We start from the raw sequence: 27,095 nt of genomic DNA on the forward strand, positions 1-27,095 counted from the left end.
ACCCTCACATTTACCCATGCATACTATTTCTTGCAATATTCATTTCAGTTTTCAGTTGAGGCATGATGTCACAAGTTTTTCTTACTTGATTTAGTGTTAATTATTGTCACGAGTTCTGTGGGTTTGGTTTAGTAGTTCATTTAATTTGCTCAGATTACATTTTGTATTCGGCTGCACGGTGGTGCATGTGGTTAGCGCTGTTGCCTCACAGAGAGGAGGTTCCTGGTTTGAATCCCGATCAAAAGCCTTTCTGTGTGGAGTTTGCATGTTCCCCCTGTGCATGCGTGGGTTCCCACCAGTTACTCTGGCTCCCTCCCACACTCCAGATACATGCTCGTTAGGTGAATTGGTGACTCTAAATTGCCCATAGGTGTGAATATGAGTGGCTGGTTGTCTGTCTCTATATATCAGAGATTGACTGGCGACCAGCCCTGGTTTTCCCCGCCTCTCGCCCAATAACAGCTGAGATCGTCTCCAACCCCCGATGACCCCGAACAGCAAAGCGTTGAATATAGTGGATAATGGACATTTTCTACTCTGTCATTTTCACCATCGTGTTTCTTTACAAACTTCCTACCTGTGAAATTCTACTGTCCTAGTCCTGTTTTATTTTGTAGCTCTTGTCTCCCTGTTTTACTTCCTGCCTTTCTGTTTGATCGCCTGTCACACCCTCATTAGTTTCACCTGTTCACCAGCCTGTTGTCTCCTTCACACACACACACACACACGCTCCCCTGCACATAACCACCCAGCTTTCCCTTTTACTTTGCAAATTCATTGTGTGAGTTTTTGCAGTAGGTTCATTCCGTTCGTTCTGCTTTTAGTACCTCGATCTTTTCTGGGCTTTTTTTCACCTGCCTGTCTGCCATTCGAGGATTTTGCAAGATGTTGATTTTTATGTGATTAAATATCTTCTGTTCGCTGCATCAGCCTGCCTGCCTGTATATTTGTGCCTGCATTTGGGTCCAGTTTCCCCTGTTCGCCTGCAGCTTGTGACACATGACGAAAGAGCCATTGCAAAATAGAATAATTTATTTTCGAGAGCTACCATGAATAGGTCCATAGTGTTTCCTTCAAGATGTATACAGTGAAGTTCACATAGTAAATTTGACAGATGATATTTTCCACCGACTGTCTAAGCTTTGTACACTATGGGGTCACCTCCAGCACAGCAAAGTCCCATTCAACTTTTTTTTTTTGTTTTTTTGTTGTGTAAAGATCCAGCATATTCAAAAGTGTTGTAGAAAACATCTTATCGTAACACGTGTATGTACTCTGAGCAATAAAACACGTTTTCAGTCAGCATATCAAAGCCATGTTACACTGTAACATGTTCAACACACATAATCTCACATGACGGTCTCTTGGTGATGCATGTACAATACCTGTGTCCTGTTGTTGTAGACCATTAAATAAAGTTTTTCTTTGAATAAATATAGATACACAATCAAGCTGACATTTCCCCTAGCCTCATGGATGAGCTCGGCAAATTCACAATATCAGCATTTTTTGAGTTTTCAGTCTGTTAGTGACCGATTTCATGTTGGGATTTTCTTTAAAAACTTTTTAGCATGTTGTGAAAAAAGTGCCATGACAGTTTGGATCTCTTGCAATTTAAAACCTAAAGTTAGACTTTTTTTTTTACAATTGCTGTTACTGTCTTTGTAACCTGCTCAAAGACAGTCGTTACCCTCCTTTTCAAATTTAGTTTGATGCAGTTGTGATTATTTGAACCAAGAATATTTGTGCATTTGGTCCTCAAGTCATATTCTGTGAAAAAAAACAAAAAAAAACGTAAAAGCAAACGGAAGCACATTTAAAAAAAAAAAGTTGTCTTAGCTTTTCTATCTACGGACATGAGCACCAGCACACGATCAACACATTCCCCGGACTACTATAAAAGGTGCCACAATGCTTTAATGTGATTCATAACATTGTCACTAGCGATGTTTTTGAAAATGTTGAGCTCGAAGCCGATTGATATAAATATCTGTGGTAAACAATATGAGACGAGTACATATAGTAAACACAGAATGCAGTTCCATCAATGATTAGGCAAGAGTGAAAAAACTCAAAGGCAGCCGAGGGCTTCGTGGACCTCATGGTGCCGCTCTCCGTTTCAGAGTCTGTTTCTCACTTTTCACTTTGTCCTTTGTAGTTCAAACGTCACATCAGAGTTTGGGTTTCCATTGTTCAGTCTCAGCAAGCCAAGTGGTCCGTACTCTATAATGTGGTTGTTTTTTTTCTTCCGTAAAGCTCTCATGTGAAACAATAATACAGTGGGTTTTTTTTAAAACAAGGTTTTCTTTTTTCAGAACCTCAGGTTCTCCCTTGTTTACATACCTTCAAAGAAATGTACTCAAGCAACGCATAAAACTTTCGAATGATTGTCTTTTTCGATGAAATACATTTCACATGAATCAACCAACCATTCGCGCCAACACACAGTCATACACACTCACTCTTCACAGAGGAGAAAACGCTATTCAAGATGCCTGCAATGCTTAATAATGAGCAACAACTCTGTCAGTGAGACAGACAGAAAAACAAAATTAGAAAAATCAACAAAGAGCAACAAATGAAGAAACCAACAACACCCAACTCAAAGACTCGTCCTCAGTGTTGTTATTGGAAGGAGAGCTGTGTGTCAAACAAAAGAGGAAAAGCCAGCGGTAGGTGCCTGTGTGGCACAGCCCATGCTGCTGGGGGGCCGGTACAGGGTGCCATGCTGGCTGGGGGGGTCGGAGGACAGCAGGGAGGGGGTGGGAGTCCGGCTTCCCTTCGACCTAAACAGAGTGCCCTGGCCCTGGCACTGGGGCTGCGGGGTCGGGGCGCTCTGGGGGAGGAGAGGGGGCAGAGGGGGCAGAGGGGGTACGGGAGGCGGGTGCTGCCGTGACTCCTGTTCGACCAAAGGCTCGGGCTGGGCGTAGCCGTACGCCGGCGGGCGGGAGACGCCCTTCTGCTGCCGCCGCCAGGAGTTGTAGTAAGTGGGGTCGCTGATGTAGTGGTTGACAAAGGAGTGGGTCTTCTGCCGGCTCTGATCCATCTCGTATTCGCTGTCGCTGCCCTAGAGACGGAAAAAGGATTAGAAGACATGTAAACAATGAAAATACAACGATAGACGACTAAGCAGATACATGTTCAGGATGTTTACCACAAAGAATAACGACAGCTAAATGACCACCAGTACAATACTATTTAATTCCAATACAGCAGCTTTACAGTCAAACTGCACCGCAAACTCCCAAATCCAAGCAAGGCTATTTGTCTACTTGCTAGTCCAAAATATGTCATTATACTTTATACAAGCCACATTCTCCTGACTAGTCCAAATAAAAATCTAATTTTAAGATATTACAGGCAAAAAATAAGGCATGAACAGCTAGTAATATGTCAAATTTAACAGACAACTATCAAGTAACATTTTCTTGGCCCAGGCAGATTTTATTTTGAGTTATTCAGGCCTTATCTTTTACTTTTTATATCTTGAAATAAGATTTTTATCGGGACTTATCAGGTGAATATGGGTTTTATTAAGTTTAATTAGACTTAGAAGTAGACAGATGCACTTGCTCAGGGTTGTATTGTTGCAGTGTGCACAATACTAAGTCACAACACAGCAGGATTTATCTATAAAGAGACAACTGGAGATCTATTAATCCATGTATTTTAATGAGAGATGTTCCAATACCAATTATTCCTTCTCAACTCTGATTCTGTTACCTTGATTCGAGGTTTGGCTAGTACCAGGTATCCCCTCTTTAATAATGAGATTAAAAAACATACAAAATGTTGATGGGAAAACGCAGATTCATGACACTTTGCTAGCTTTTACTCATATTGCACTGACTGCTTGCATCACACTGATGTTGTATTTGATCCATTATGATACTTTGCCTAAGAAAGCAGATTTTTGGGGCTAATATGACATGGTGTTGGATAACTGCATTGGCAAGCATAATTGCTAATAACTGAAGCTAAATGAAGCTTTTGAGACATTAATGGAGGTTGATATCCATATTGGTTTTGGTATTGGCTTCCATTTCTGATACTGGTATTGGAACACCTCAGACAGAATCCTAGCTATTTCTTATCTTCTACATAGGAGCCTACCCGTAGCTCTGTGGAGCACAGAAGTGATAACTGTACACAAGAGTGTCCTAGAATTGAACAAAAACAACGTTTACATGGTTACTTTTTTCATCTTGTTTTTTTTAGCCATAGGTCTTGCAAGTACCAAAGGTTTGTGTTGGTGGATCCTGACAACCTTCCAGCACAACGAACTGTCTGAGAGACACAAAGAAAGAACAAACTGCTCTCACAGACAGCATTACCACTCGGCACATTTGTGTGCCTGACAAGTGCTTGGCCTTCTACTGCTCTATTGAGACAGCGCGGCTTAGCAGATGTTGAAGCGGCATTTATTTGCACAAGTGGCAGGTAAACAGTGGGAGGCCATGCAGAAGAGAGGAACAACACCAGTTTGTGTGTCCCAAGGGAGCAGTGTTTGTTCGAACCGGGTTGAACAATGTTGTGACTGTGCAGGTACCAGATAAATTGGCCATGGAGACCCAGTGTGAGTGTGGGAAGACAGATGTTCACGATCGGATGCAAGCAGCTTCTCTGCTTTTTCGCATCTGTCATCGCAAAATCACTTCTAACCTCCCTTTCTCTTCAATGGACCTCCGTTTCCCGCTCACACACACACACACACAGTGAGTCATTCAGATCGTCACATGATGAGCAGAGCAGGCTCAGATTAACATAGCATTTCCTGTTTGAAGAAAATTAATTAGTTTTGAGGACATTTCAGAACACATGGGACATGAGAATCAGCCCAGTGCTAACTTCCCATGGGAGGAATCAGTTTCAAAACTCAGATGTCAGCTATGGCTGGCCTAACAGATAATATTTAATTTTCAGATGATGCAATCGAAGCAGATTGTTTTGCTAACCGTCACTAGTTTATCCTTTGAAAATCTGCTTCTTAGCTTTCTAGATTTTGCATCTAATAAACAGCAGGGGATGGAGGTTTGCAAGAACAGAGGAAAGAAAATGTGTGTTTGGGAAGGTTGTGACTTTGCCCTGGAGGAATTTGTCACTTTGAGAAACTTTACTTTTTCACCTAAGTTCACTGCCAATTCATGATTTAAAGAAAAAAAAAACCTGCAAGCCAGGGTCACTGCTTTACCTGAGAGTCGGATATCTCTGAGGGTTTCTCGGTCAGGCTGCTGCTCTCTGCTGGGATCAGGTCGTTGTACTTAGTGCTGACATCCTCATCAGAGTAGTGCAGACTTCCGGGACTTGGTCTTGGTGGGGACCTGCGCAGCGGGAGAGAAAAGTCGACAGAGAAAGAGCGTCTGTGAGAGATAGAAAGAAAAAAAAAACTGTGGGAGAGAGAGAGGGGGAACTAATGGTTATATAAGATTTCGATTTTTGATCATCATCCTCATATTTCCCTGCGGGGGATCTGAAGCTGGTTTTCAAGAGCTCTCTCTCTCTCTCTCTTCTTTGATAACTTTTTTTAGTAAACATAAAAGGCTTCATCATTGCGGTGACTGACAGCACTCAGATGACTAATGGGAGGCTGAAAAATAGGTCTTTAAAAATGAAGAAGCTTCACATCCAACAGGGGGTTCGGTTGGATCAACATGCAAGGACTCATTGATTATGGAAATGGAAACGATGGCCTAGTTCAGACAAACAGAGAGGGCTTTTTTTTGTGCATTCCAAGGAGCCACTTATTAAAACAGGGACAAGATGATAATTGGACTAATTTACGCCGGATATTTACAAAGTGTCATTAAGCAGCTTTGGCAGAGGGGGTGAGTTCATCCCACCTCAAGCGTCCTGCAGTGCACAAACAGGATAATAACATATGTGCATCTTCTTAAAAGGGGCTCTTTGTGGTGATTAAAGTGTAACAGTGTGAGTCAGTCGGAGATTTAGACCTCCTGCAGAAAAGCTGCGTAACTAAGCGTGGCCCTGAGCTCAGCAAAGAATTATAAACTTCTTTTATGAGCGCAGGTCAAGTAAAAAGACCCCGCGGCTTCCTTCAGCTGCAGTCATTAGGCCCATAAAAGTGAAGCAGAGAAAAACATCTGTGCGGACAATTATTTCTCTCCTTCTGCAGTAATGACCGCGGCTGTGTTCAAGGTCCGCTGAGACTGAATCAGATGGTCAGAGGGCTAAATGTGAACCCTCACATCACTGAGCTACATCAGTGGGCTCAGTATGTAACTCAGACTTAACGCAGCATTAAAAAAGAAGAGTGTGCTCCATTGGGTTTAGAAAGAGGACGGCAGAATTACTGAATTATAAAAACCAGGATGGGCTCGAAAGCGAATGTTTAAATGATGTGAAATGGATGGAAAACATTGGATGTGGGGGCAGAATAGACGAGCATAAAAAAAGCTGTTATGTCAAGTGTAATATTAAGGCGTACAGCAGACAACCTTGACTTCTCCTCGAATGAAAATGAACATGTGATGAGATGTACATGCAGCGAGCTAAATCCCTGGGAATGCCAAGAACAGGAACTCGGAAGACACAACATGACAACGGCCATGAAAGGGGGCTGACACAACAAAGGGACAGCTCCTCTGGGTTGAAGGGGCTGACGTGTGGGGGTGGTGAAAAAAAACAAAAAAAAAACAATCCTCAGACTGCTTAGAATTCAGACAAGGTTGAGTCAGACATTAAAAAAGATGGAGCCACGTGATTGTAGTGGGGAGGGGCCATGGATCCTGCTACTGATCACACTCAGGAATCCTCCCAGTGAGCTTTGAATTATTTAGGAGCACTGTATTTTTCCCCTTGCCTTATCTGTCTCATTCATCCTTCTTTCTCTCGCCCTTTCAAATATCCCGCAGGGAGCCCTCCCACTCCTCTTCCTTGGCCCACAGATCATTAGCAAAGAGTACGCTAGCAGATTGAAGCTCTTCAAAGAGATGGAGCAACGAGAGACCCTTTGATCCCCCCTTCTTTGGACTCTATGGTCAAGGAGAAAACAGCAAAGATTCCCCATGCCTGCCCTTCTGACACTTTCTACCATTATGTGCACATTTAAGTGCGAAAAACATCTTTTTTCTCCTCCTTTGCTTTGACATGAAGCAGACTCTGGACCCCCAACCCAACCAACATAAGCACATGACCTTCCATCCAGTCACTAAACGTGTGACCCATGGCTCTGCACAGGACGTTTCTCTTTGCACCATGGACTGCAGAGTTTGTGAAATTCCTCTTATCTAATGTTTACCTGAAACCAAAAGAGCTAGCATGTCAAAGTCCAGGTGGCCGGGTAGAAGGATGTGTTCTTGTACGCTGGGTGTAGTGCTCTCACAGCGCTGCACTCCAGAGAAACTCTGGGCTGAGGGCCAATAGAACATGGCCGGCTCGGACCCATAAGCGCCCTTTGTCTAAAGTGGTGATGGACAGACAAAGAGCACATGCAGAAGCTCATGAATGCTAATTAGCTGCTATTGTTCTGGCCCTTTCTATAAATTGTTGCTACAGACAAACGCTGAATATCAACGAGGGGAGCGGAAGGAGGCCCAAAACCAGCAGCTTGGGCGCCTCGAGGTTCGGGTTGTTCTCTCAAGAGCCTCAGACTATTATGAGGGAAGAGGACAACAACATTACCACAAGCAGCACGTTGAAACTCAGACTAAAGCCCTTTTCACATATGCACAAAGCTTCCTGAAATCTTCAGGGTGAGCTGCGAGCTGTGAACAGCTGAACTTTTCACTCCTTACCTTGAATTTTTCCTGCCAGCCTTCGAGTAAATTGTTTCGTATGAAGTCAATGTGACAACGCATCAAATGAAATCCACTGCAAGTCAGTGGGAGGGGGTGAGGTAGTTGTACCCTGCCTCCGGTGCGTGACCAGTCACCTGTATGTTCCTCTCTGCTCTTTTTGTTGCTATGGTGAATTTGCCACACTAGGCCCAGTTGTCCCATACAATCGTGCTTAAGCCCCCCTCCCCATTCCCCCGCTGGCCTGCACTCACACTGCTCCAGGACTAACCGGGCCTGAGCAGGGTTACCTCTTGTACATAACGCTGTAATACAACACATGAATGGCTTCACATGATCATGAATCATGTTTTATTTACAAGACAGGCAGACTAGTAAAATAAAACAAATAAAAAATGTGTGAAAGGGACGCGGTGTCGAGTACACGTCTGCTCATCGGAGAACAACACAGAGAACAAGACAGCAACTTTACTGACTTTGTGGCTTATTTTGAGTCATTTAGTCAGATACATACAGACATGACACTCCGGGATTTCTCGCTGTCTATACCTGTGCTTGTGCTCGCGCATGAACTGTACCGTGTAGAAAAACACCTCTTCCAGGGCCAAGGAAGTGTACCATGGTTGAGCACGGATTGGAGCACTCACACTAGTCAAATGAACTGGACTTTGGGGGTGAAGCGTGCTGAGGCACGGTACAGATTGCCTAGTGTGAGTGAGCCCTTAAACAAAGCATTGATATAAAGGCATAAGTTATCACCATAAAGTTGGTTTCTTTTGCCCTCCTCCACCATTTCCATGCTGCTTTTTTTACGTCATGTTCTGCCTCATCAGACCCCCACCCCCATTAACTCCATAGGGATAGCCAACAGCGATTGTGAGTTGCATCAACAATCATCAACATGTCTGAGATGTGAACCTTGCAGCATGCAGGAAATGAACGCGATGTTCATGGGAACACCACGACTGTTTGTTTGAGTGTTTACAGTAACTTGGACTGACCGTGTGTAGATGCCGTTCTTGCGGCAGAAGGAGTTTTTCACGGAGAGGCGTCTGTTGTTCAGCTCCAGTGCCGGGAAACGTCCCTCGTCCAGACGCACCATCTCTCCGTGGGTCAGAGGCAGAGCCGTGCAGTTGGAGTGGTTGCCTGGACAGGGGTAGGAGGACGACACTGCGTGGGTTTTGGAATGAAAGAAGTGATTTTTTTGATCCTCTGTCAGATCAGTTTCAGTCTGGTGGAATATTTAAATACATAATGCAGACAAACTAAGTTACAGAGCTTGGACTTTGATCAAACAGCTGCTTCTGTTCCTGAGCAAATTTAACAAAGTTCTTTAATCAGAACAAAACTGTTTTGACACATCGCCCCTCTGCTGGAACTTAAGATAAAACAAAAAACTTTTTTTTACACAGACTTTGGATGCTCTTCCTCCTTAATCCACTGATCATCACTAAAGAGTTCAGTATTGGTCTGAATAGAGCACCTAGAGATTTTCTTCAAGAAAGTGGGATCATGTTTTATTCGGGATCTAGACTTTTAAATGCCAACATACGTTCACAATAACAGACAAATCTGCTTATCTGTACAGCAAGTGTACCCCTCACGACTAAGGCCAGCCGTCACTCACAACTACAGTGCCAAGGCGGATCAAATAGACACGGTGATCGTCACTTAACCCCAGATTGCTCCTGCTGCCTCGTCAGCCGCATATAAATGTGTATGAAGGGCATTAGTTACTACTGATGGCCAGTAATACATATACATAGCAGCATCTGCCATCAGGGTGTGAATGTCCCAGCAAGTATTTTGTTGCCATTGTCCTAACTTTTTTTAAGCATGTTGTCAACATTAAATTCAAAATGGGCATACAGTTTTTCTCTCAACATTTGACATGTTGTCTCTGTGCCATTTTTAATTAAATATGGGGTTTCAGTGTTTTGCAAACATCCCAGTTAGCATCCTAACTTTTTAGGAATTGGAGTTATATTAGTTTAATAAGAAGAAAATCCCTATCAAGTTGGTCCAGTCCTGACCTTAACCAGTAAAACAAACAGCTAGTAGCACAGATCAGCTTCATGGCTGAGAAAATTGGGGAGGGGTTAAGAGGGCTAAAGAGGCCCTCTTTGTGTCCCCCCCACACACAGACACAGCCCTTGTCCTCACTGCTCTCACCGGGCCCTGCTTACTGACCCTGCTAACCCTGGCACCATGCTAAAATGCTGACTAAGCTAAAAAGGCAGCAGTACGAGACTTCAGTAAACACAACTGTCCATCTTTTCTAATAGCTCCTCCACGCAGCCTGCAGATCAGACCATGACCGAAAAACTTAGCCTCAGTTGCCCTCTGTGTGATTACCTGCCAACTTTAATGTGAAGTATCAACAAGAAGTCCACTAACATTGATGTAGAAGAAAGGAAGTGAGATAAAGAGCTTCCAGGAGCAGCGATGTCACCTGGGATACTTCACAATCATGAAAATCGGCTTCTTGATACAGTGCTGTGGTAACATAATTACTCTGTGTCTGACTAATGACCTGAGCATTAAACCGGTGCCAAGCCATTTATCCCGCTATTGATTCTCACTGCAGTTCAACATGAACAATAATGTTTATTCACCTGCCTTGTGCAGCCGTTTCACCGGTAACCTTTACTCTCATCTTTCCCCTGTCACCCAAACAATGTCCAGGAAATCCGGGTCATTTGTCTAATTGTTTGAGCCTTCAGGCGCCCATCTTTCTCAAGCGAGACTCTGGACGTGAAATCCTTAGAAATGCAACTCAAGCAGGGCTGTCCACATGGCTGACAGATTCTAGTGGAGAGCTTAATTTGCAGGAATGGAAAAAAGGGAACTGGAGCTGTTTGTACAGCACACAGTCAAGTGTTTTCCATACCTGAATCGGCCTTTTTGGTGTATTTCTTGCTCTGGCCTCGGATGATGAGGATGAAAACAAGGAGGAGAATGAAGATGAGGCCGACCAGAGCGATCACGACCAGGAACCACCACTCCTCATAGAACGGAGACACCTTCTGGGCTGAACGTAGGACATAGAAGAGACATTAATAAATAGAAATCAGGCAAAGTTTTATTTCTAGTCAAAATGTAGCTTTTTTTAAATGTAGTATGAGTACCTGATATAGAAGGGGAGGGGGCGCTGGGTGACCCATAGCCATAGTCGTTGACTGCAATTACTCGAAAGTCATAGGTGACGCCTTCTCGTAGCATTTCCAGATTGAGCGTGTAGGATGTCACTTCTTTGGGAATGTCTTTGATGAGGATGTCCCACAATCCTTCATCTAAAGGCAACATGATGACTTTTAATAAATGCATATTTCAAGAAAACAAAGCTGTAGCTTTTATGAAATGTTGACCTGCAGTATGTGACTCACCGGAGGGTCTGGCCTCTATGACGTATCTTGTGATGGGTGCACGGCCTTGATCGCCGCTCGTCCAGTGCAGCGTGAGGGCAGAGCCGTACCGAGAAATGAAGGGTTCCCCAGGAGGGCCAGGTGCTCCTTTAGAAGACAAAAAAAAAAATGGTGAACGATATGAGAAAATGAAAATGGACGAGTGCTCTAAATGATTCAAAATGTTTTTGGAAAAAACAGCCGCCTCACCTTCTCCAGGCCCAGTAGTGATGTTCGCCTCCACCTCCGGGCCATACGTGAGCGTTTTGGCCCGGATTCGGAAGCTGTAGGTGACGCCATCGGCCAGATCTTTGATCTTCATCCACAGGGGGGCACTTCCCTTCACATCTACTGTCACTATCTTACTGACACCTGGAGTGCGAGGAGAGGAGTCTGTACAGAAAACACTAAGACTCTAGATGCTGCTTTCTACAAGCGTCCAAAAAGCCAAGCTTTGTGCACAGGATGGACACAGTGTGACACGGTCATATTCACTTCCACAGAGTTAGAGGATCATTACAGACACACCCACAGGCTATCACACACACGAAACATCTTTGCATATGACACAAAAAAGCTCTATAACTCCAGCAGCAATCGAGATTTCCAGATAGGAAGAGACACCAAGACCTTTTTTTATAATAGACCGACTGATACTGCCTGTCTTTACAGCTCAGCTCGGCTTTGCTCTGGGTCCATTAGAGGGAAGCCCAGGGAGCACAGCAGCCTCAGATCAGCATTCCACCTCTGCTCCCAATTACTTGACAATCTGGTCGAGGGAACCACACTTAGCCAGCTAATAGCCATGTTTCTCTGAGTGAGAGACAGGAAACTGTGCAAAGTCTCACCAGAGCATTCCAGCATATTTTTTTTTATCAGCTCTGCCATATATGTAACTGCGGGGCCTTAACTCATCTGTAACAGATTAGAGCATGAGCTTAAGCAGCGTGAGTTAGAAAAAAAGAAGCGAATATGGTAACTAAGCAAGAGGTTGTAAATCAGTGTCAGAGGACGCCAGCTGAGGAATGTCGAGACATGTGCAGAGTTATAAGGCTCCAGGCAAAAGTTTCTCACCATCTACTGGCGTGCAGGGCTCATAAACCAGGCGGTAACCGTCGATGATTCCGTTGGCCTGCTTGGGCTCTCCCCAGGACACGTTGACCGAAGTGGTGGTCAACTCGCTGAAATGGATGAAGCTGGGAGCGCTCGGCGCTAAAATGTAAGGAGAGGGAAACAAGAGGTGATGACATAGCTGAGACAAAAACGCTGAGACACGCGCTCAGGATCTAATCATTATGCAATGTACCGGTTTAAGAGCTGGAGAAAATGCATTCTGTTTATTTTAAATGTGTATTGCATCTTGAGTTTAGGAGGCTGTGTTGGAGCACATACTGTATATATATATATTTCTGTCAGTGTAATCATTCTATCTTGAGTGCAGTGCTATGAATCAGGACATTTGATTTGAGCTGCAAGTGAAGAAGGTTGTACAGTCCTGTTTTTACCAGCTCAGAAATATAGCCAAGGTCAAATCCCTCATGCAACCCTTCACTGGCTGCCTGTTGATTATAGACTTAATTTAAAGATTTTTTAATTACTTTTAAGGAACAACATGATCTAACCTCTTCCTATAATTTTGAGCTTTTAACCCCTTGTGAATCAGGACACAGTCTGAGATCCTCCTGCAGAGCTCTGCTGGAAGTTCCAAAGTCCAGTCTGAAAACTAAAAGGGGACAGGGATTTCGCTGTCAGGGCCCCCAGACTTTAAAACGGCCCGCCAGAGGAGATCAGACTTGCAGAGTGAGTCCCTCGTTTTTTTTTTTTTTCACTGCCTGTCTGTTGATTTTATTGTCTGTTGTGAAGCACATTGTTACCTGTATTGAAAAGTGCTATACAAATAAAGTATTTTTATCATTATTCATTCATTCATTCATGCACTGCCTACTTAAAACTGCAAAGCTGCCGTGCAACAGCTTTGATGTACAGTACATATTCATGTGAATGTCGAGTGAATTGGTGAATTGAAGCCCAAAGCTTGACACACACAACTTAGAAGACATCAAAACATTATTAAACGTATTCATAACACCTTTCAGCGAGCAATTGAAAGTTTAGCAATATCTATGCTATGCACTCTTTAAGGTCCTCTGGAGTGTTTTCCTTGTGTCACGGTGGTAATTTACAACATCATCGGCTAATAAAGTGCCTTCCATTTGCTCCAAACTCTCAGGACATTTGAGTTAATTTCACTGGCAGTAAAAATAGCATTGGACAAGTGTAACAAAGCGAAAAACCCCAAGGTAGGCCTCCTGGTCTGCAGCAAAACAATTGGATGTATTCATGAAAGTATTAAAAAAAAAGAGGAAAGACGTAATGCTAGATGGCATGAAACAGAAACAGAGATTAAAAGTGAAAGCGGTTTTGTCGTGTATTATCTGAGCTTGAGCAATAAAACATTTTGTGCATGTAGAACAGGTGCTGTGGTGTTTACACTGTTCTGGCAACAGAGTCATTGGAAAGCATTAGTAGAAGCTGGGACAAGCGTGTGCAAAATCATTCTGGGACCTTGAAGGAAGAACAAGAGCTGCGATTATTCTGCCTGCTGACCCAACCCAGATATAGCTAAGTGTCAGGATTTTCGCCCCAAATTCTGCATAAAACTCCCAAAAGCTTGTGTTGGCTCACTTCCCGGTGCCCTGTAGAGCAGAGAGCCAAAATTCCTGCCTGTGTTTTTTTTTTTTTTTTTTTAATTCTCAGCACTTTGTACCTCTCGCCAATGTCACAGCCTTAAAGGGGTAAGAAAAGAGACATTTCTACTGTAAACCATTTTTGTGCTGAAACCGCAGAGGAGGGACTCTCGCTTGCTGGTAAACACAGACGTCTTTGTGCAGCGGCGGCCAAAAAGAAAAAAAAAAAAGCGAATCTACATGTGTCCCCCCGCACTCTGTATTCATTTCTCCGCGGCTGTCATTAGGCTTCCACCCCCATGACTTCTCGTGCTGGAGGTGCCAAGAAGACTCTGATCTCTTATGCCATATCTCCCAGGACGAAACTAAACTCTTTAGTGAAAATGTTCCAAAAAATGTTGACAAGGAGGAGCAGCTCTGATTTTATTAGTCTTAAAGCTGCAGTGCTTTCACTAACCCAAGTTTGCAGTTTGCAGTTTTTGTGAATCAAGACTCTCACTTATCTCTCACCATACTCTGTGGCTGAATATAGGACTCACCTTGAGATTCTACTTTGCAGAAGCGCAATCCAAAAAAAATATGGTTGAATTATAAGACAGAATTTCATAGTGCAGACGACAGAGGGAGACAAATGGAGGTCAGACAGAGGGGACAAAAAAAAAGAGCTCCAGAAACCGAGACTATGAAATGCAACACGGCGTCAGCAGAAGGTACTAGCTGCCGAATAAATGCTGCAGGTCTTTTTGGATGTCACTTTAGTCTCCTCACTCTTCACATCTGGAGTGAGGAGTAACTCACCAGCTTGCTGAGTGCGCCCTCTGGTGGGCAGGGAGCGGGGTCCATCCCCTGCAGCATTGAAGGCGGCCACACTGATCATGTAGGTGGTGTAGCCGGTCAGGTTTTTGAGCTTCACGCCCAGCTCGGGCAGGAACAGAGTACGCAGGCGCTCCGTCTCATTCTGGAGCTGAAACTCCCAGAAATAGATCTAGAAACAGAGTAAAAAGAATTCATGGTGCAGAAAGTATATCATTTATTCCAATGAAAGTAAGAAAGGCATGATGTAAGTTGAGCTAATTTGCAGCAACACAGGAAAAGTAGACATTATCGATACCTTGTATCCCTGTATGTCCCCATTCTGAGCATCCAGAGGAGGAGGATCCCACATGACATCCAGCTGTGTGGCTGTGGAGGACTGGATCATCACACTCTGGGGAGGGGATGTTGGGACTAGATGGGGTAGAGTGTAAAAGAAAATATTGAACTTTTTTATAATGTAATATGACTCATTTCAGAGTCAGGAAATGCAGATTAGTTGACTAATTCCCCGCATTGCACAGTGAGAGAAGAAACGTACCCGCCTCTCCAACAAACACTTCCTGTGGTGCACTGCTGGGACCCTCTCCCACAGCGTTGTACACACTGAGACGGATCTCGTAGCGTTTGTGTTTACTCAAATCTGCAAGGAAAGAACCCACAGCAGCATTGTAATAGAACAGTTAGGATAAAAAGAGCCGAAAGAAGTTACTCCGGAGAGACCACGCAGTCGTAGTGATGCCTGTGGCAAGACGACATCACAAAAAAAAAAAAAAAAAAAAAAACGCACAGAAAGAGGAACGGGTGGATTTATAACGCAAACTGATGAAAAGATGGGGGTTGTGGTGGGGACACGCGGAAGATTTGTCAGTGATTAAAAAGACAGAGAAAAAAACACAGCGGAATAATGACAGGGCAGCTTGGAGAGATTAAAGTCACGCACACATCACAAGAGGCGGTGGCGGCCCCTCAGCGGATGCGGCTGAGTGGGAGGACGGCGCAGCGTGAACTCACTGTAAACTATCATGCAAGCGGCACATTTTGTATAATACAACAGATCATGTGCATACAGACGGAGATAAATGGAATAGAAGGGCGACAGTAGCACAGTCTGTAGGGACTTGGGTTGGGAACCGGAGGGTTGCCGGTTCAAGTCCCGGTGCGGACCAAATATTGGAATTTGGTCTGGTAGCTGGAGAGGTGCCAGATCATGTCCTGAGCACTGCAGAGGTGCCCTTGAGCAAGGCACCAAACCCCCTCCCCACCACCAGCTCAGGAGCGCCCGCTATGGACCGCTCCGTCACCCTGACATCTCTCCATTAGTGCAAACAGGATCCTGTTTGTGCATGTGTGTGTATATTTCAGCCTCTGTGTGTGTTGCATGATTAACAGAGTGTAAAAACAGAAATTTCCCCTTGTGGGGATCAATAAAGGAAATCTTAATCTTAAGGGAAGTTTAAGACTTACTATCCAGTTCATATTGGGTGAGAGAGGATTCACTCAGGTTCCTGATGCTGTACGGAGCTGGAGTTTGGATAGAGAATGGGCAGGATCGGGAAAAAAAAAGAAGATAGGATTAGACATAGTTGTTCCTAAAGGAATATCATCATCACCATGTAAATGTATTTAATCCTCAGAAAACACAGTGAGGGGTCACACTTATTGACAATGCTGCTGAGGTACAGAGCATTATAGAACAGATTCTAATAACATCTGCACAGAAGGCTAGGGGGTAGCAATAAAAAAAAAAACCAGATAGCAAAGTTCATAACATCAAATGCATATGTTCTACTTGAATTAAAACAGCAGCACTTTCTGCAAAAAATGCAAGAACACGATAAAAATAGTCAACCCTGGGGCGCTGGTGGCGCAGTGCACCATGTATGGAGGCTATGGTCCTCCAAGCGGGCGGCACAGGTTCGAATCCAGCCTGTGGTTCTTTTCCCGCATGTCATTCCCTACTCTCTCTCTCCCTGATTTCCAACTCTATCCACTGTCCTATCTCTCCAATAAAAAAATTATTTTATTAAATAAAAATAATAATACAAAAACAGTCAACCCACCTGTGAGATCAGCCCAGTTGTTAGAGGGGCTGTTAACCGTGCGCACTGTGAAGCTGCGTAGCCTGTCGTAGTGTAACTCCCGGAACCGGACCCTGAACCCCAACAGGACTCCATTGATGTGATCCTCAGCGGGAGGCTACGAAGAACAAAAAAGGTGCCGAAATAAGAAGATAAGCAACACAAAAAGAAATGTTCGGCCCGGCCCGAGAAATCGGTGACAAGCTCTCGATCGGCAATACCTGCCAGCGAACCAGTACAGATGTGGTGGTGTGAGGTGTGACGGACAGGATCGTGGGGGGTTTGTCCGGCGCTGGAAGAGATAAGCAAAGTGTTAGCACACGAGCACGGCTGAGGAGAGTGATATATAATTCAAACAGCCTGGTGGGAGAGTAAACACGCTCACTGTTGATGCAAAGTATTCACTGCAAAAAGCCAAAGTCAAAACATTGGACACAAAGGCATGCTCACACGGTGACCAAAATGTTCACCTCAATAAAGAAATCAGTTGATTTAACTCATTTTAAGATCTTACCATCCTGCAGGGTAGTGATGGCCTCGCTCTCTTGGCTGTATTCACTGTCTCCAATGTCATTGGTGGCTTTTATACGGAACTGATAAGAAGTGAAAGGCTTTAACCTATAAAGAGTGAGGGGGGGGGATAAGAAGTGTTTTTCATGTTCATTACAGCATGTTCAGACTGTGTGAATAATAATAAAAGCCTCTGACACTGAAAGGAAATAAAAAAGAGGACCTTCACATTTACCTGTCTACGATGTACGAGTGTGTCTCATGGCTGACTGAAGCAGAGTGGACGGTCCAGTTGCTGTCTGGCAGCTCTCTGTACTGGACTGTGTAGTAACGAACCGGGGAGAGGCCGTCGCTGCCTGGTTCCCATGACAACAGCACTCTGCGGGCCTGGACTTCCTCTTGAGGCACCACGGGACGGCTCGTGGGTTGGGGTCGGGCTGAAGGGGAAACACAGAGGAACACAAATACAAGCGGTGGCCAGTCTTTAACTTAAAGCTCCTGTGGGAAGATTTTGAACTAGAAATGACAGCGACTGAATTGATAGTGACGCTTCTAAATGACCAACACAAGCTTAATGACCATCAGAGAGACACCTGATTATTTTTATATTGTTCTATGACCCCATGCCGCGGGGTAGGTGTCAGACAGGGATGCAAACAGGAAGCTGCCAAAACAGCTTTTTAAATTTGGACACAAATAAGATACATGGTGAGCTACTCAATCCTGTACAGACAAGACAAGACCAGCAAAGAGATCAATCTTCCCCATTTGTTCACGTTGGTCTAGAAATTTGACACATCGCAAAAGTTCCTTACTGTAGCTTTAATATTTGGAATTATCAAAATAAAACATGTTTTTTTTTAGATTAGTTTTTGGGCTTCATTGTAGAGATAGTGCAGACGGATAGAGTAGAAATTAGGGACAGAGAAATTGGGGAATGACAACCCGTGCCGCCCGCTTTGAGGACTACAGCCCTTGTACATGGGGTGCAAGCACTCACTTCACTAACCTGGCAGCCCCTAAATAAAATATTTTAGCTGCATTTAAAAAAATGATTACCTCTTTTTTCTGTTGTGACCACCAAAGCCTCCGCAGCCTCCCCCCAACCCTTCCGTGTTTGAGCAGTGAGGCGGAACACATAAACCATTTCTGGCTTCAGTCCAGTCGCTGTGTACTGACGCGCGCTGGGGCTCAGCACGTCGACGGTGGCGGCATTGCTGTTTGAAGAATTCTTCCTGAATGTGATCTGATAGGCTGAAAAAGGCAAACATATCAATACAAAATAAAAAAATAAAAAATAAACAGCATGAGCCATGATAACAACTCATGTGCTCTACAAGATCAAACGAATATTATGGAGGAATTTGAAGGACATTTTCTTTTTTTTCTTCCCCCAGACCAGCACTAAAGTTTTGTCTGATGATAATATCTGAGGTCGTAGATGAAAGTGTGTGTATTCACCCAGGATGATGCCGTTGGGCTGTGCAGGAGGCTGCCAGATGAGTCTGACTGAGGTGGTCCTGACTTCTGGGAAGAGGATGCCGACTGGTGGGCCGGGTACTGTCGCACATAAAAGGACCACAATGAAAAACTAAAGCAAGACACTGAAAATGATCAAGGAAAATATCCATCTTGAAATGCGGGGACACTTTTCAATTATTAAGAGCAAACAGAGAAGAAGAAAAACACCCTGTGTGAGATGTTTTTCCTTTTCTGATGAGGAGTAATAAGGCGGAACATTGCAATCATTCGCTGAAAAAACACTTTTAACAAGAAAATTCTCAAATCACAAATTGATTCTCAACAAGTGAAATGATCTCAGCACAGGGAAAATAACTTTTTAAATTTGGTGTAGAAACAAACACAATCTCAAAGATAACAACGAGATTGAGCAGGTAAGTTAGAACCAATTTGTTTACCATCATCCAGGGTCCTCTCTAAAATGGAAGGTGTGCTGCTCCTTCCGTCTCCTATCCGCGTGAAGGCGAGGACCTGGATCTCGAACAGGACGTACTTGCCCAGACCGTTGAGCTGGACGCTGTGGCTCGTGTTTCCCTCAACCTCCCAGAAGTTGGGGGCCGTATCCGAGTCTTTCTCCTTATACACCACCTGTATAACACCAGTTACACACTTCTTAGCTGAGTGGATGTTTCTATCCCAGTAAAAATCAGACAATATTGATACCTGTCTTGATATCACAGGAACCTTAAAACTCAATGTTGGATAATTTTTGTAATGACCAAAAACTGCAAGAAAACACCTACATTCAGTCTAATTTGTACAAAGACATTGGCGTCACACATGGGAAGTTAAGACAGTGCTCTCTCTCTGACCTTGCAGCAGCTTTTGGGTGAAAATATGACCTGTAGTCATTAGTTAGTTAAGTTTTGCTACATTTTGAAACAACTGACAAAAAAACTGAGATTTGTTTCCATTTCAAAACATTCAGCCTTAAAAAGAATTGAATTATTGAACACTTTGACAAACATTAATAGATAACATTTTCAGATTTTATAAGCAGGATGTTGACCCCTGACCTTGTACCCCAGGATAAGTCCGTTTCGGTCCGTCTCTGGGACTTCCCCCCACCGCACCTGAATGCTGCTGGAGGTGGTGGCGAAGGCGGATACGTTGGCGGGACCACTGGAGGGCACTGCAAAAAAATTAAAAAAGAGTTGAAGGAGAGAGCTCAGCACACCTCAAACACCCCCGAATGATAAATCATGGCAAGTAGTGTTTGCAGATATTTCCTTCCTCACCTGACTCCCTCGTCCTGCCGTGCACCGGCTGGCTCCGGGGCCCGGATCCGATACCATTGATGGCCTGAACTCTGACCTCATACTCGGTCCACTCCTCCAGGTCCTCGATGGTGAACTCCCTCTCCAACCGATCCATGATGACATGGGAAAGAACTCCGCCTTTAGTCCCCGCTTTGGAATACTGCACCCGGTAGCCAACCAGATCTGGATTCCCATTGTACTCCCACTCTGGAAGAGGCTGAGAGGTTTTGTTTTGTTTTTTACTCACCCATTTTGAGCACAATCAATATAAATGACATCATAACTGAGCGCATAATGAAGCAACAAGCGAGGCGAGGTTGTACTTTACAGGGATTTTAACAGCGGGTAAGAGGCACTGACAGGGACGATGAGGAGCAATATGGGAGGAAATGCTGAACCCTCTCAACACTTCAGCTCTGTATTGAGTGGTTTTTACAAAATAAGGTAACCATTGTCAAACAATAATAGCACATCCCCTTAATCTGTTTGAGCACATAGTCTTTAAATGCAGAGTCAGTTGCTTTTTCCTAAAAAATAAAAATATAAAATATAGACCTATACTAAAGTAATGGTGCTAAATCATCACTCATGGGCCTCCATACAGGTGTGGTAACTGTTTTCACAGAGACCCTGTCCTCTGCCTGATGTGTTGTGTTGTTTTGGTTGACTCGTTTCTGGGTGGGGAGTGGAAGTGTTTCCCCCAGCCAATGACAGCACAGGTTAGTTTAGGAGTGGATACAATTCAGTGGTTAGCCGTTCAAAACGGCAAATATGTAAGACGTGGATACAGCGGCAAAGAAGAGGAAATTTTATCAAAATGAGGCGAAACTTCACACAGATAAAGGTTGTTCCAAAACGAGGGTGAACCTTGGGTTGGCTTTCACCCACAGACGTGGAGTTGGCCTGCTTTCTGTTGGACAGGTAGGTGACAAACACCAACGGTTAGCTTTTGCCATAGCTTTCTTAATTGTATGCTTTTCCATTACAACAAATGTAATCTGCCTATTCTCAGGTAGCTTGCAGTGTAGGTACAGGAAGTTAACCTCCACACTTAAGTCCTGCGATGGGCCCAGGAGGAGGGGCCTAATTTGAATGTTGTGGTTACAAGCCTCAATGAACATTTCTTCTTACTCTACCTTTAAATGTTAATATTTCGTTATAAAAAATGGTTATTGCTTTGCAAAGCTTTGCATAAGTAAAGGGTTGGGTGCATCTGTTTTATATGCTGCATCTAACACCAACATTCATATCTGAGCCTGTGGCGATTTTAGAGTCTGAACAAAAAAATGCTAAAAGTAAACACTGATTTTCTTAATATCCCAAGTTCCCCACTGAGACCATGTTTATTTTGGTAACACTGCCCAGGACTGAGCTGACTGGTTATAAGGTTTTTATACTGTAACTACAGGCTTATTCATGCTCTTTCAGCCTGCCAGCTAAGATAACAAGTTGACACGCCTCTGACCCCCAGAAGGGCACACACCACTTGGTCAAAGCCAACAGACCTGGACACCTAAGCTACCTTAGTTGTTCCTACCAAAGTCACTTTCAAATTTCAACGTCATTATTTTTTCCACTCATTGGAAAACTTTGCACATTTTGAGCCACTGCTGTGGTTTAAAGTTTGTCAGTCTGTCCCTCAGTGGCCCCCCTACTGGCCTGGGGCCCCAAGCAGTTATCGGCCTTGCCTGACAAAGGAGTCCACTAACCTAAATATGTATTGAGCTTATTTCTATGAAAGTCAAAGAGTTCTTGAAATTAAAGCTCCTGTAATTGGGTTGTGATTGGGTTTTGTCGATTTTGGCGCCCCCTTTGGACAAAGATATATGATTTATTATTTTGCTGATCTTGTCCTGTACATTTATAAGAACGCCTTATCTGATACCTAAACTGTGGCAGTGATGACAGGCACATTAAGTAACTCTTTAGAAATAATCAAGGAATAAGGAATAATCTTCTTCCTGACGGTCGCTCTTTATTTTGTAGGTCTTGAAGATGCATCGGTATTCATTTCATTCTGTGACATAACCAGGAGATTTAACATGGCCTTGATGAAAGACATCAGTGAAACGGCCATGAAGTGGACCACAAAGTTTGACAACATAACACAGAGATTTAAAAAACTAGCTGTGATTCGTAGGGCAGCATCCCACAGAGCTGACACTCCTCTGCAGCTAAGTCCAGGTAACACGCACTTGTTTAAATCCTGCAGGAGCTGCAGGACGACCCTGCCTCTGTCTCTCTCACTTCCTGGCAAAGCGATGATAATGGACAGATGCAGCAAAGAGTACACCGGCCAAACGCTGACGCAGACAGAAGCACTAATCAAGGATTGAGCGCATGCAGCTTTCTAAACATTATCAGTGCCATCGCCTGTATTCATCACATAACAGCATGAGAAGGACAGATTTGCAGAAATAAGACGCATTTCACCAACATGACGAGTTGAGTGTTCCAATAGGGAGTCATTTGAGCTGAAGGCAACTCAGTCGTGATTTCTTTTCAAATTTTTATTGTGTAAAAAATTGAATCAAATGATTGGGAAAATGAAATGGTCTAAATGTTGTTAAGCACACATTTTATCTTCTGAATATGAAGAATATGAAAAAAAAGAATATGAATATGAAAAAAAAAGCAATTTCAAACAGCGTCTAAGCATGCATTCCTAAACCAACAGGGATAAATCTCTGCTTCACCTTCATAACTTTGTATCCCTGATTCAGGCCCAGTGTGCAATGCTTCATGACAAACTTACCACCCAGCGCAGCCACAGGCTGGTCTCACTGGCTGTGCGCAGCGTGACATTAGCCGGGGAGATGTCTGGAGGGGCCTGCAGGGTCTCGATCTTCCTGGAGGGCTGGCTCGGCGGACTGGTGCCCACAATGTTTACCTGACGCATTCGAAACCTGGAGCGAGGAAGAAACAGCTGATGCTGGATAAACGAGTCTAAAGGTGGGCGTTTAATCATGATGATACGGGAAAGGATTAGATTACTTTAGATTAGATTAGATGAAACTTTAATGCTGTGCAAATGAAAACTGGGTCATTATAGTGCCAGAGAATATGATTTATCTTATGAGAAGAGAACAGAGAAGATAAATGTTAAGAAAGCAACACATCCTAGATAACAGTTTAATTGATTCTTTAAGATCAAAGATAATCAGTAATAACTTTAGAGGAGAGAGGATTTTTCACTTCTTTTTTTAAAGAATGCTGTGCAGGATTTTGTCCTCATTTCACCTGTATATATGTGTGTGTCTATGTGTGTGTGTGTGTGTGTGTGTGTGTCTGTGCTTACCTGTAGAAAGTATATGGGTTCAAGTCCAGCACCTCCAGTGATCTAGCATCAGGTTCATTAGTCATCTGGTGAACCATCAGCCACTCTTCATTCTCTCCGATTATACCAATCTGAAATGCACATGGGAAATAGATGTAAAGCAGCAGAGCAAAATAACATACATTAACAGGTATTGAAAACGTTCAAACCGGTACTGACACATTTTAAAGCTTGACAGAAAAACGTATGAGCCTTACCTGCGCTTCAACCAGCCAACGGGAAATGGATGTTTTGCCATCATAACCTGGTTTGAACTGCAGCGTGACTGAGCGAGGGCCAATGTTGGAGATAGCTAAATTAGTCGGAGGACCAGGCAGCTCTGCGGTGGAGGAATGAGAGGAGACACTTAAGAAAAAAAAAACATCCAATTATCAGCACTTTCAGAAATAGAGGAGTAGAAATCAGTGGAGGCAGACTGCAGCACTTGAGTGGATACTTGGAAGTACTTATAAATGTTCTGCTAAAAGTCAAACAGCTAATCTCCTCATTTTAACAACTGACCTGGTGGTACACCCGAGGAGATGGTGGAAGCGGAGAGCAGGCCCTGGCCCTTTGCGGTCATGGCTGCCACCTGGATGGTGTAAGTGGTCAAGGCAGTGAGCCCTGTCACCTTGTACTCCTGAGTTAAGTTGGGTAAATAATGGGTCACTCGAGTATTGGTCCTGTTGAACTCCTCCCAGGAGATCCGATAGCCTGGAAGAAGTGTCACATAGTGAGCTCTCGTTTAGTCAACACATGCTGGGGGGACTTCTAAATTGGTAGAGGCAGAGAGGACTCGTTAATGATACATAGTTAGATTTTAATGGTCACCTGTGAGAACGCCGTTTTTCTCCTGCGGCTCCTTCCAGCTGACTTTTAGTGAGGTGTCCAAGATGTCAGTGAAGCTGAGGTGTCCCACAGCACCAGGGGCTGTAAAAAAAAGAATAAAAAATCAGGCACTAAACCAACAGCCTGACGTGTAATTATCTGAAAAAACTTTATAATATCCTGAATGGGAACACTTACTATCCTCATGGGTGCGCGAGCGCTGAGGCGGGCTGCGTGGGCCGTCTCCAGGGGTGGTGAAGCACAGCACTGACGTGTAGTATTCTGTGAACCTTTTCAGGCCGGAGACGTAGCCCACGTGGACACTGTCCTGGAAGTTGGGACGCACTGTTACCACGGTGATGTCATTTGCTCTTCCCGGTTCCCACGCCAAAAGCTGAAAAAAAAAAAGATGCAATAAAAGACAAATGTATCCATTTGTAGATTTCAGTTCCAGAAAAACAACCAAGGACACTAAGAGATGCCAAGATTTACTTTCATGGAGTAAACTCGTCATGAAACTGTGAACATCTGTCAGGTTCATGATTTATTGAGAGACTTCAGCTTTTAGAGTCATCAATCTGACAACATAATGAGACTTGGCCAACAGATTGCTAATCTGCCTCCGGCCACTAGAGTGCACCGGTGGACAGAAAGGGGCTGCTCACCTTGTATCCCTGGTTGATTCCATTGATAAACTGAGGACTCGGGGCACTCCAGGTAAATCGCACCGTGGTGGAGTTGACAGCCTCGACTTGTACATTTCCTGGTGGCACAGTGGGCACTGATCCAGAGGAAGAAGAAAACGGAGACGGGGGGAGAAATAAAGAGGTGGGGGAGGGAAAGGCAGAAAAGCAGAGGGAGTGAGGAAAGAAGAGAATAGTGATGAGATAGGGAAGGGAATAACTTAAAAATGTACAACAGGCATTTGCAGACCAGAGCGTGAGAATCAGGCTGAAGTTATTTATTTGATTTTTTTTTGAGGGGGGGGGGGGCTCATTTGGGGAGGTAAGAACATGCCAATCAAACCGGGTGTGAGAGCGGTTGCCTCAGGCAGCTTCCAGGTGAACCCTGCAGCGGTTTGTTTGAAGTGAGCGTGCGATTCTGATGTAACAGAGGAAAAACAGTCGGGCAGTCCCGCTTTAATGGAGCTGATTGGCCAGTATTGGTCCGCTCATCCTTATGCTATCCGGCATTCTCTTTGAATGGATTTGAATTCGGAACATGATCTGCTCTTTTGCATTTAATGGAGTGAGTGACGGAAACATGCAATTAATGAGAGCCGAGCTACACAGCATGGCCGACTTGTTTCCTGTCTGTTTTCACTGACACAGACCTGGATGATGAAATTATTGTCTTTTAATTTTTTGGAACCAAGGTCAGGATGCCAAACCTTCCAGCTGTCGAGGTTTTTTTTTCAAAGTTTTTAGCTGTGCATACAAAACACAGCAAGCTTGTTGTTTGTTTACCACTGCGGTACATTGGTTCATTTGTAGATACATACTCGAGTCTTTGATCAAACGACTGATCAGGATTCACAAAACGTATGCAGAAGGGTCCAAGATTTTAACGATAACCTGTACCAGAAATAATCCATCAAGCTATCCTGAAGCATTTCAAGTGTTTTATAACCATCCAGCCAATGAAAGCGACAGAAATTGAAGCCATATTGTTTTAACACACATATGAATAAATGAGAACGGTGAATCAGTGACATTATCAGGAGCACTTTTATGTGTTTGCATGCATAGCAAGGGAAGGGGCCCCTATGAGGTATCAGTAAATGGTAAATGGATTTGAGCTGACTCTGACTACTCACAGCAATTTTCCTCTCAGGTCACACCTACCCGTTCACACCCATGACAGATTGGCAGACTGAAGGTTGCTATGCAAAGTAACAATCAGAAGCAACTAATCCCATTCAGACACATTCACCTCACGTCTACCAAGCAATTTGGGGTTAAGTGTCTTGCCCAATTGGACATGTGGCTGCAGGAGCTGGGGATCGCACCCCCAACCTTCTGGTTAAGAGATGACAGACTCTACCAACTGAGCCACAGCTGTTGGTATAAAAGTGATCTGTGCTACCCAACATTTTCTGTCTATTTTCTCACATTTTTTGTCCCTATTCATTATTTGAGACCTAATCATACCAAAAGCAATACAAATAAATGAACACTTAATGATTTTGTTAGTGTACATGTGATCCATTAATCAATTTAAAGGGCATTACAAATGATAGAGACCTGTTGTTGTCTCTCTGTGTTGTATTATTTTACAGCTTATTTTGAGGCTTTTTGTGTCTTTATTGTAGCGATAGGACAGTGGATAGAGTCAGAAATCAGGTAGAGAGAGAGGGGAATGACATGGGGGAAAGGAGCCACAGGTCGGATTCGAACCAGGGCCGCCCGCTCGGCGGGCTAAAGCCTCTGTACATGGTGTGCAAGCATTAACCACTCTGCTTCTGGTGTCCTGTCCTTTTTTGTATTTTGCCTGTTACACCCTCCTCTTTCAGAAAATGGGTTTTTACATTTCAGTGGGACGTCATACAAAGGTAAAATGTAATTAAAGTGTCGCAGGCAGATATAAGGAATCATGAACACCTGCGAAACCTAATTAAATCAAAATATCTGCTGATTCACCCCCTCTAATGGCTGTATGCGAGCAGGGAGTGGAACAGAATAGGAAATGGAAACACTCCCCAATTTTCCTGTGAGTGCTCTTGAGAATATTTAGGGAGTCTGGCGCCGAGGGTCTCTGTTCATGGAGTGGATTTAACATGACAGGGATTCAGAGATATGTGAGTGTGTTAAGCCTCTCAAAGCTTTATGTACAAGTTAAAGGAATTTCAAATCAAACTGGAAGCCAGCGCAGCATATCTTAAACCAGGAGCCACATCCCTTTTTTTTTTTTCTTGTGTTTGTT

General features: G+C 43.9%; 1 protein-coding gene and 1 long non-coding RNA gene across 5 annotated transcripts in view; one reads left to right on the plus strand and one right to left on the minus strand.

Annotated features, from left to right (window-relative positions):
• Window positions 1-1,014: 1,014 nt before the first annotated feature.
• sdk2a (sidekick cell adhesion molecule 2a) overlaps window positions 1,015-27,095 on the minus strand; it is a 91,678-nt gene continuing 65,597 nt past the window's right edge. Inside the window, exons 18-45 of one of the 4 annotated variants that reach the window (XM_061026579.1) lie at window positions 24,839-24,954; window positions 24,372-24,567; window positions 24,177-24,275; window positions 23,868-24,059; window positions 23,564-23,685; window positions 23,328-23,437; window positions 22,785-22,935; window positions 20,009-20,246; window positions 19,787-19,902; window positions 19,169-19,358; window positions 18,711-18,809; window positions 18,309-18,503; window positions 17,485-17,686; window positions 17,254-17,357; window positions 16,961-17,031; window positions 16,722-16,857; window positions 16,126-16,182; window positions 15,200-15,301; window positions 14,957-15,072; window positions 14,644-14,830; window positions 12,233-12,370; window positions 11,369-11,530; window positions 11,141-11,266; window positions 10,883-11,047; window positions 10,645-10,785; window positions 8,756-8,924; window positions 5,192-5,321; window positions 1,015-3,067 (exon numbers count right to left, since the gene is read on the minus strand). In XM_061026579.1, the coding sequence (XP_060882562.1) occupies window positions 2,648-3,067; window positions 5,192-5,321; window positions 8,756-8,924; window positions 10,645-10,785; window positions 10,883-11,047; window positions 11,141-11,266; window positions 11,369-11,530; window positions 12,233-12,370; window positions 14,644-14,830; window positions 14,957-15,072; window positions 15,200-15,301; window positions 16,126-16,182; window positions 16,722-16,857; window positions 16,961-17,031; window positions 17,254-17,357; window positions 17,485-17,686; window positions 18,309-18,503; window positions 18,711-18,809; window positions 19,169-19,358; window positions 19,787-19,902; window positions 20,009-20,246; window positions 22,785-22,935; window positions 23,328-23,437; window positions 23,564-23,685; window positions 23,868-24,059; window positions 24,177-24,275; window positions 24,372-24,567; window positions 24,839-24,954 (4,250 nt within the window). In that variant the 3' untranslated portion in view covers window positions 1,015-2,647. Of the gene's footprint in view, window positions 3,068-5,191; window positions 5,322-8,755; window positions 8,925-10,644; window positions 10,786-10,882; window positions 11,048-11,140; window positions 11,267-11,368; window positions 11,552-12,232; window positions 12,371-14,643; window positions 14,831-14,956; window positions 15,073-15,199; window positions 15,302-16,125; window positions 16,183-16,721; window positions 16,858-16,960; window positions 17,032-17,253; window positions 17,358-17,484; window positions 17,687-18,308; window positions 18,504-18,710; window positions 18,810-19,168; window positions 19,359-19,786; window positions 19,903-20,008; window positions 20,247-22,784; window positions 22,936-23,327; window positions 23,438-23,563; window positions 23,686-23,867; window positions 24,060-24,176; window positions 24,276-24,371; window positions 24,568-24,838; window positions 24,955-27,095 lie in introns of all 4 variants that reach the window. The other 3 variants (XM_061026580.1, XM_061026578.1, XM_061026581.1) reach the window with 3 other exon arrangements.
• Window positions 12,919-26,342, plus strand: LOC132954119 (uncharacterized). The gene is made up of 3 exons (XR_009665715.1): window positions 12,919-12,958; window positions 22,753-22,981; window positions 26,007-26,342. It is a non-coding gene; the product is annotated as an uncharacterized LOC132954119 (long non-coding RNA).

The sequence above is a fragment of the Labrus mixtus genome, chromosome 20 (genome assembly GCF_963584025.1).
Source record: "Labrus mixtus chromosome 20, fLabMix1.1, whole genome shotgun sequence".
NCBI classification, from domain to species: domain Eukaryota; kingdom Metazoa; phylum Chordata; class Actinopteri; order Labriformes; family Labridae; genus Labrus; species Labrus mixtus.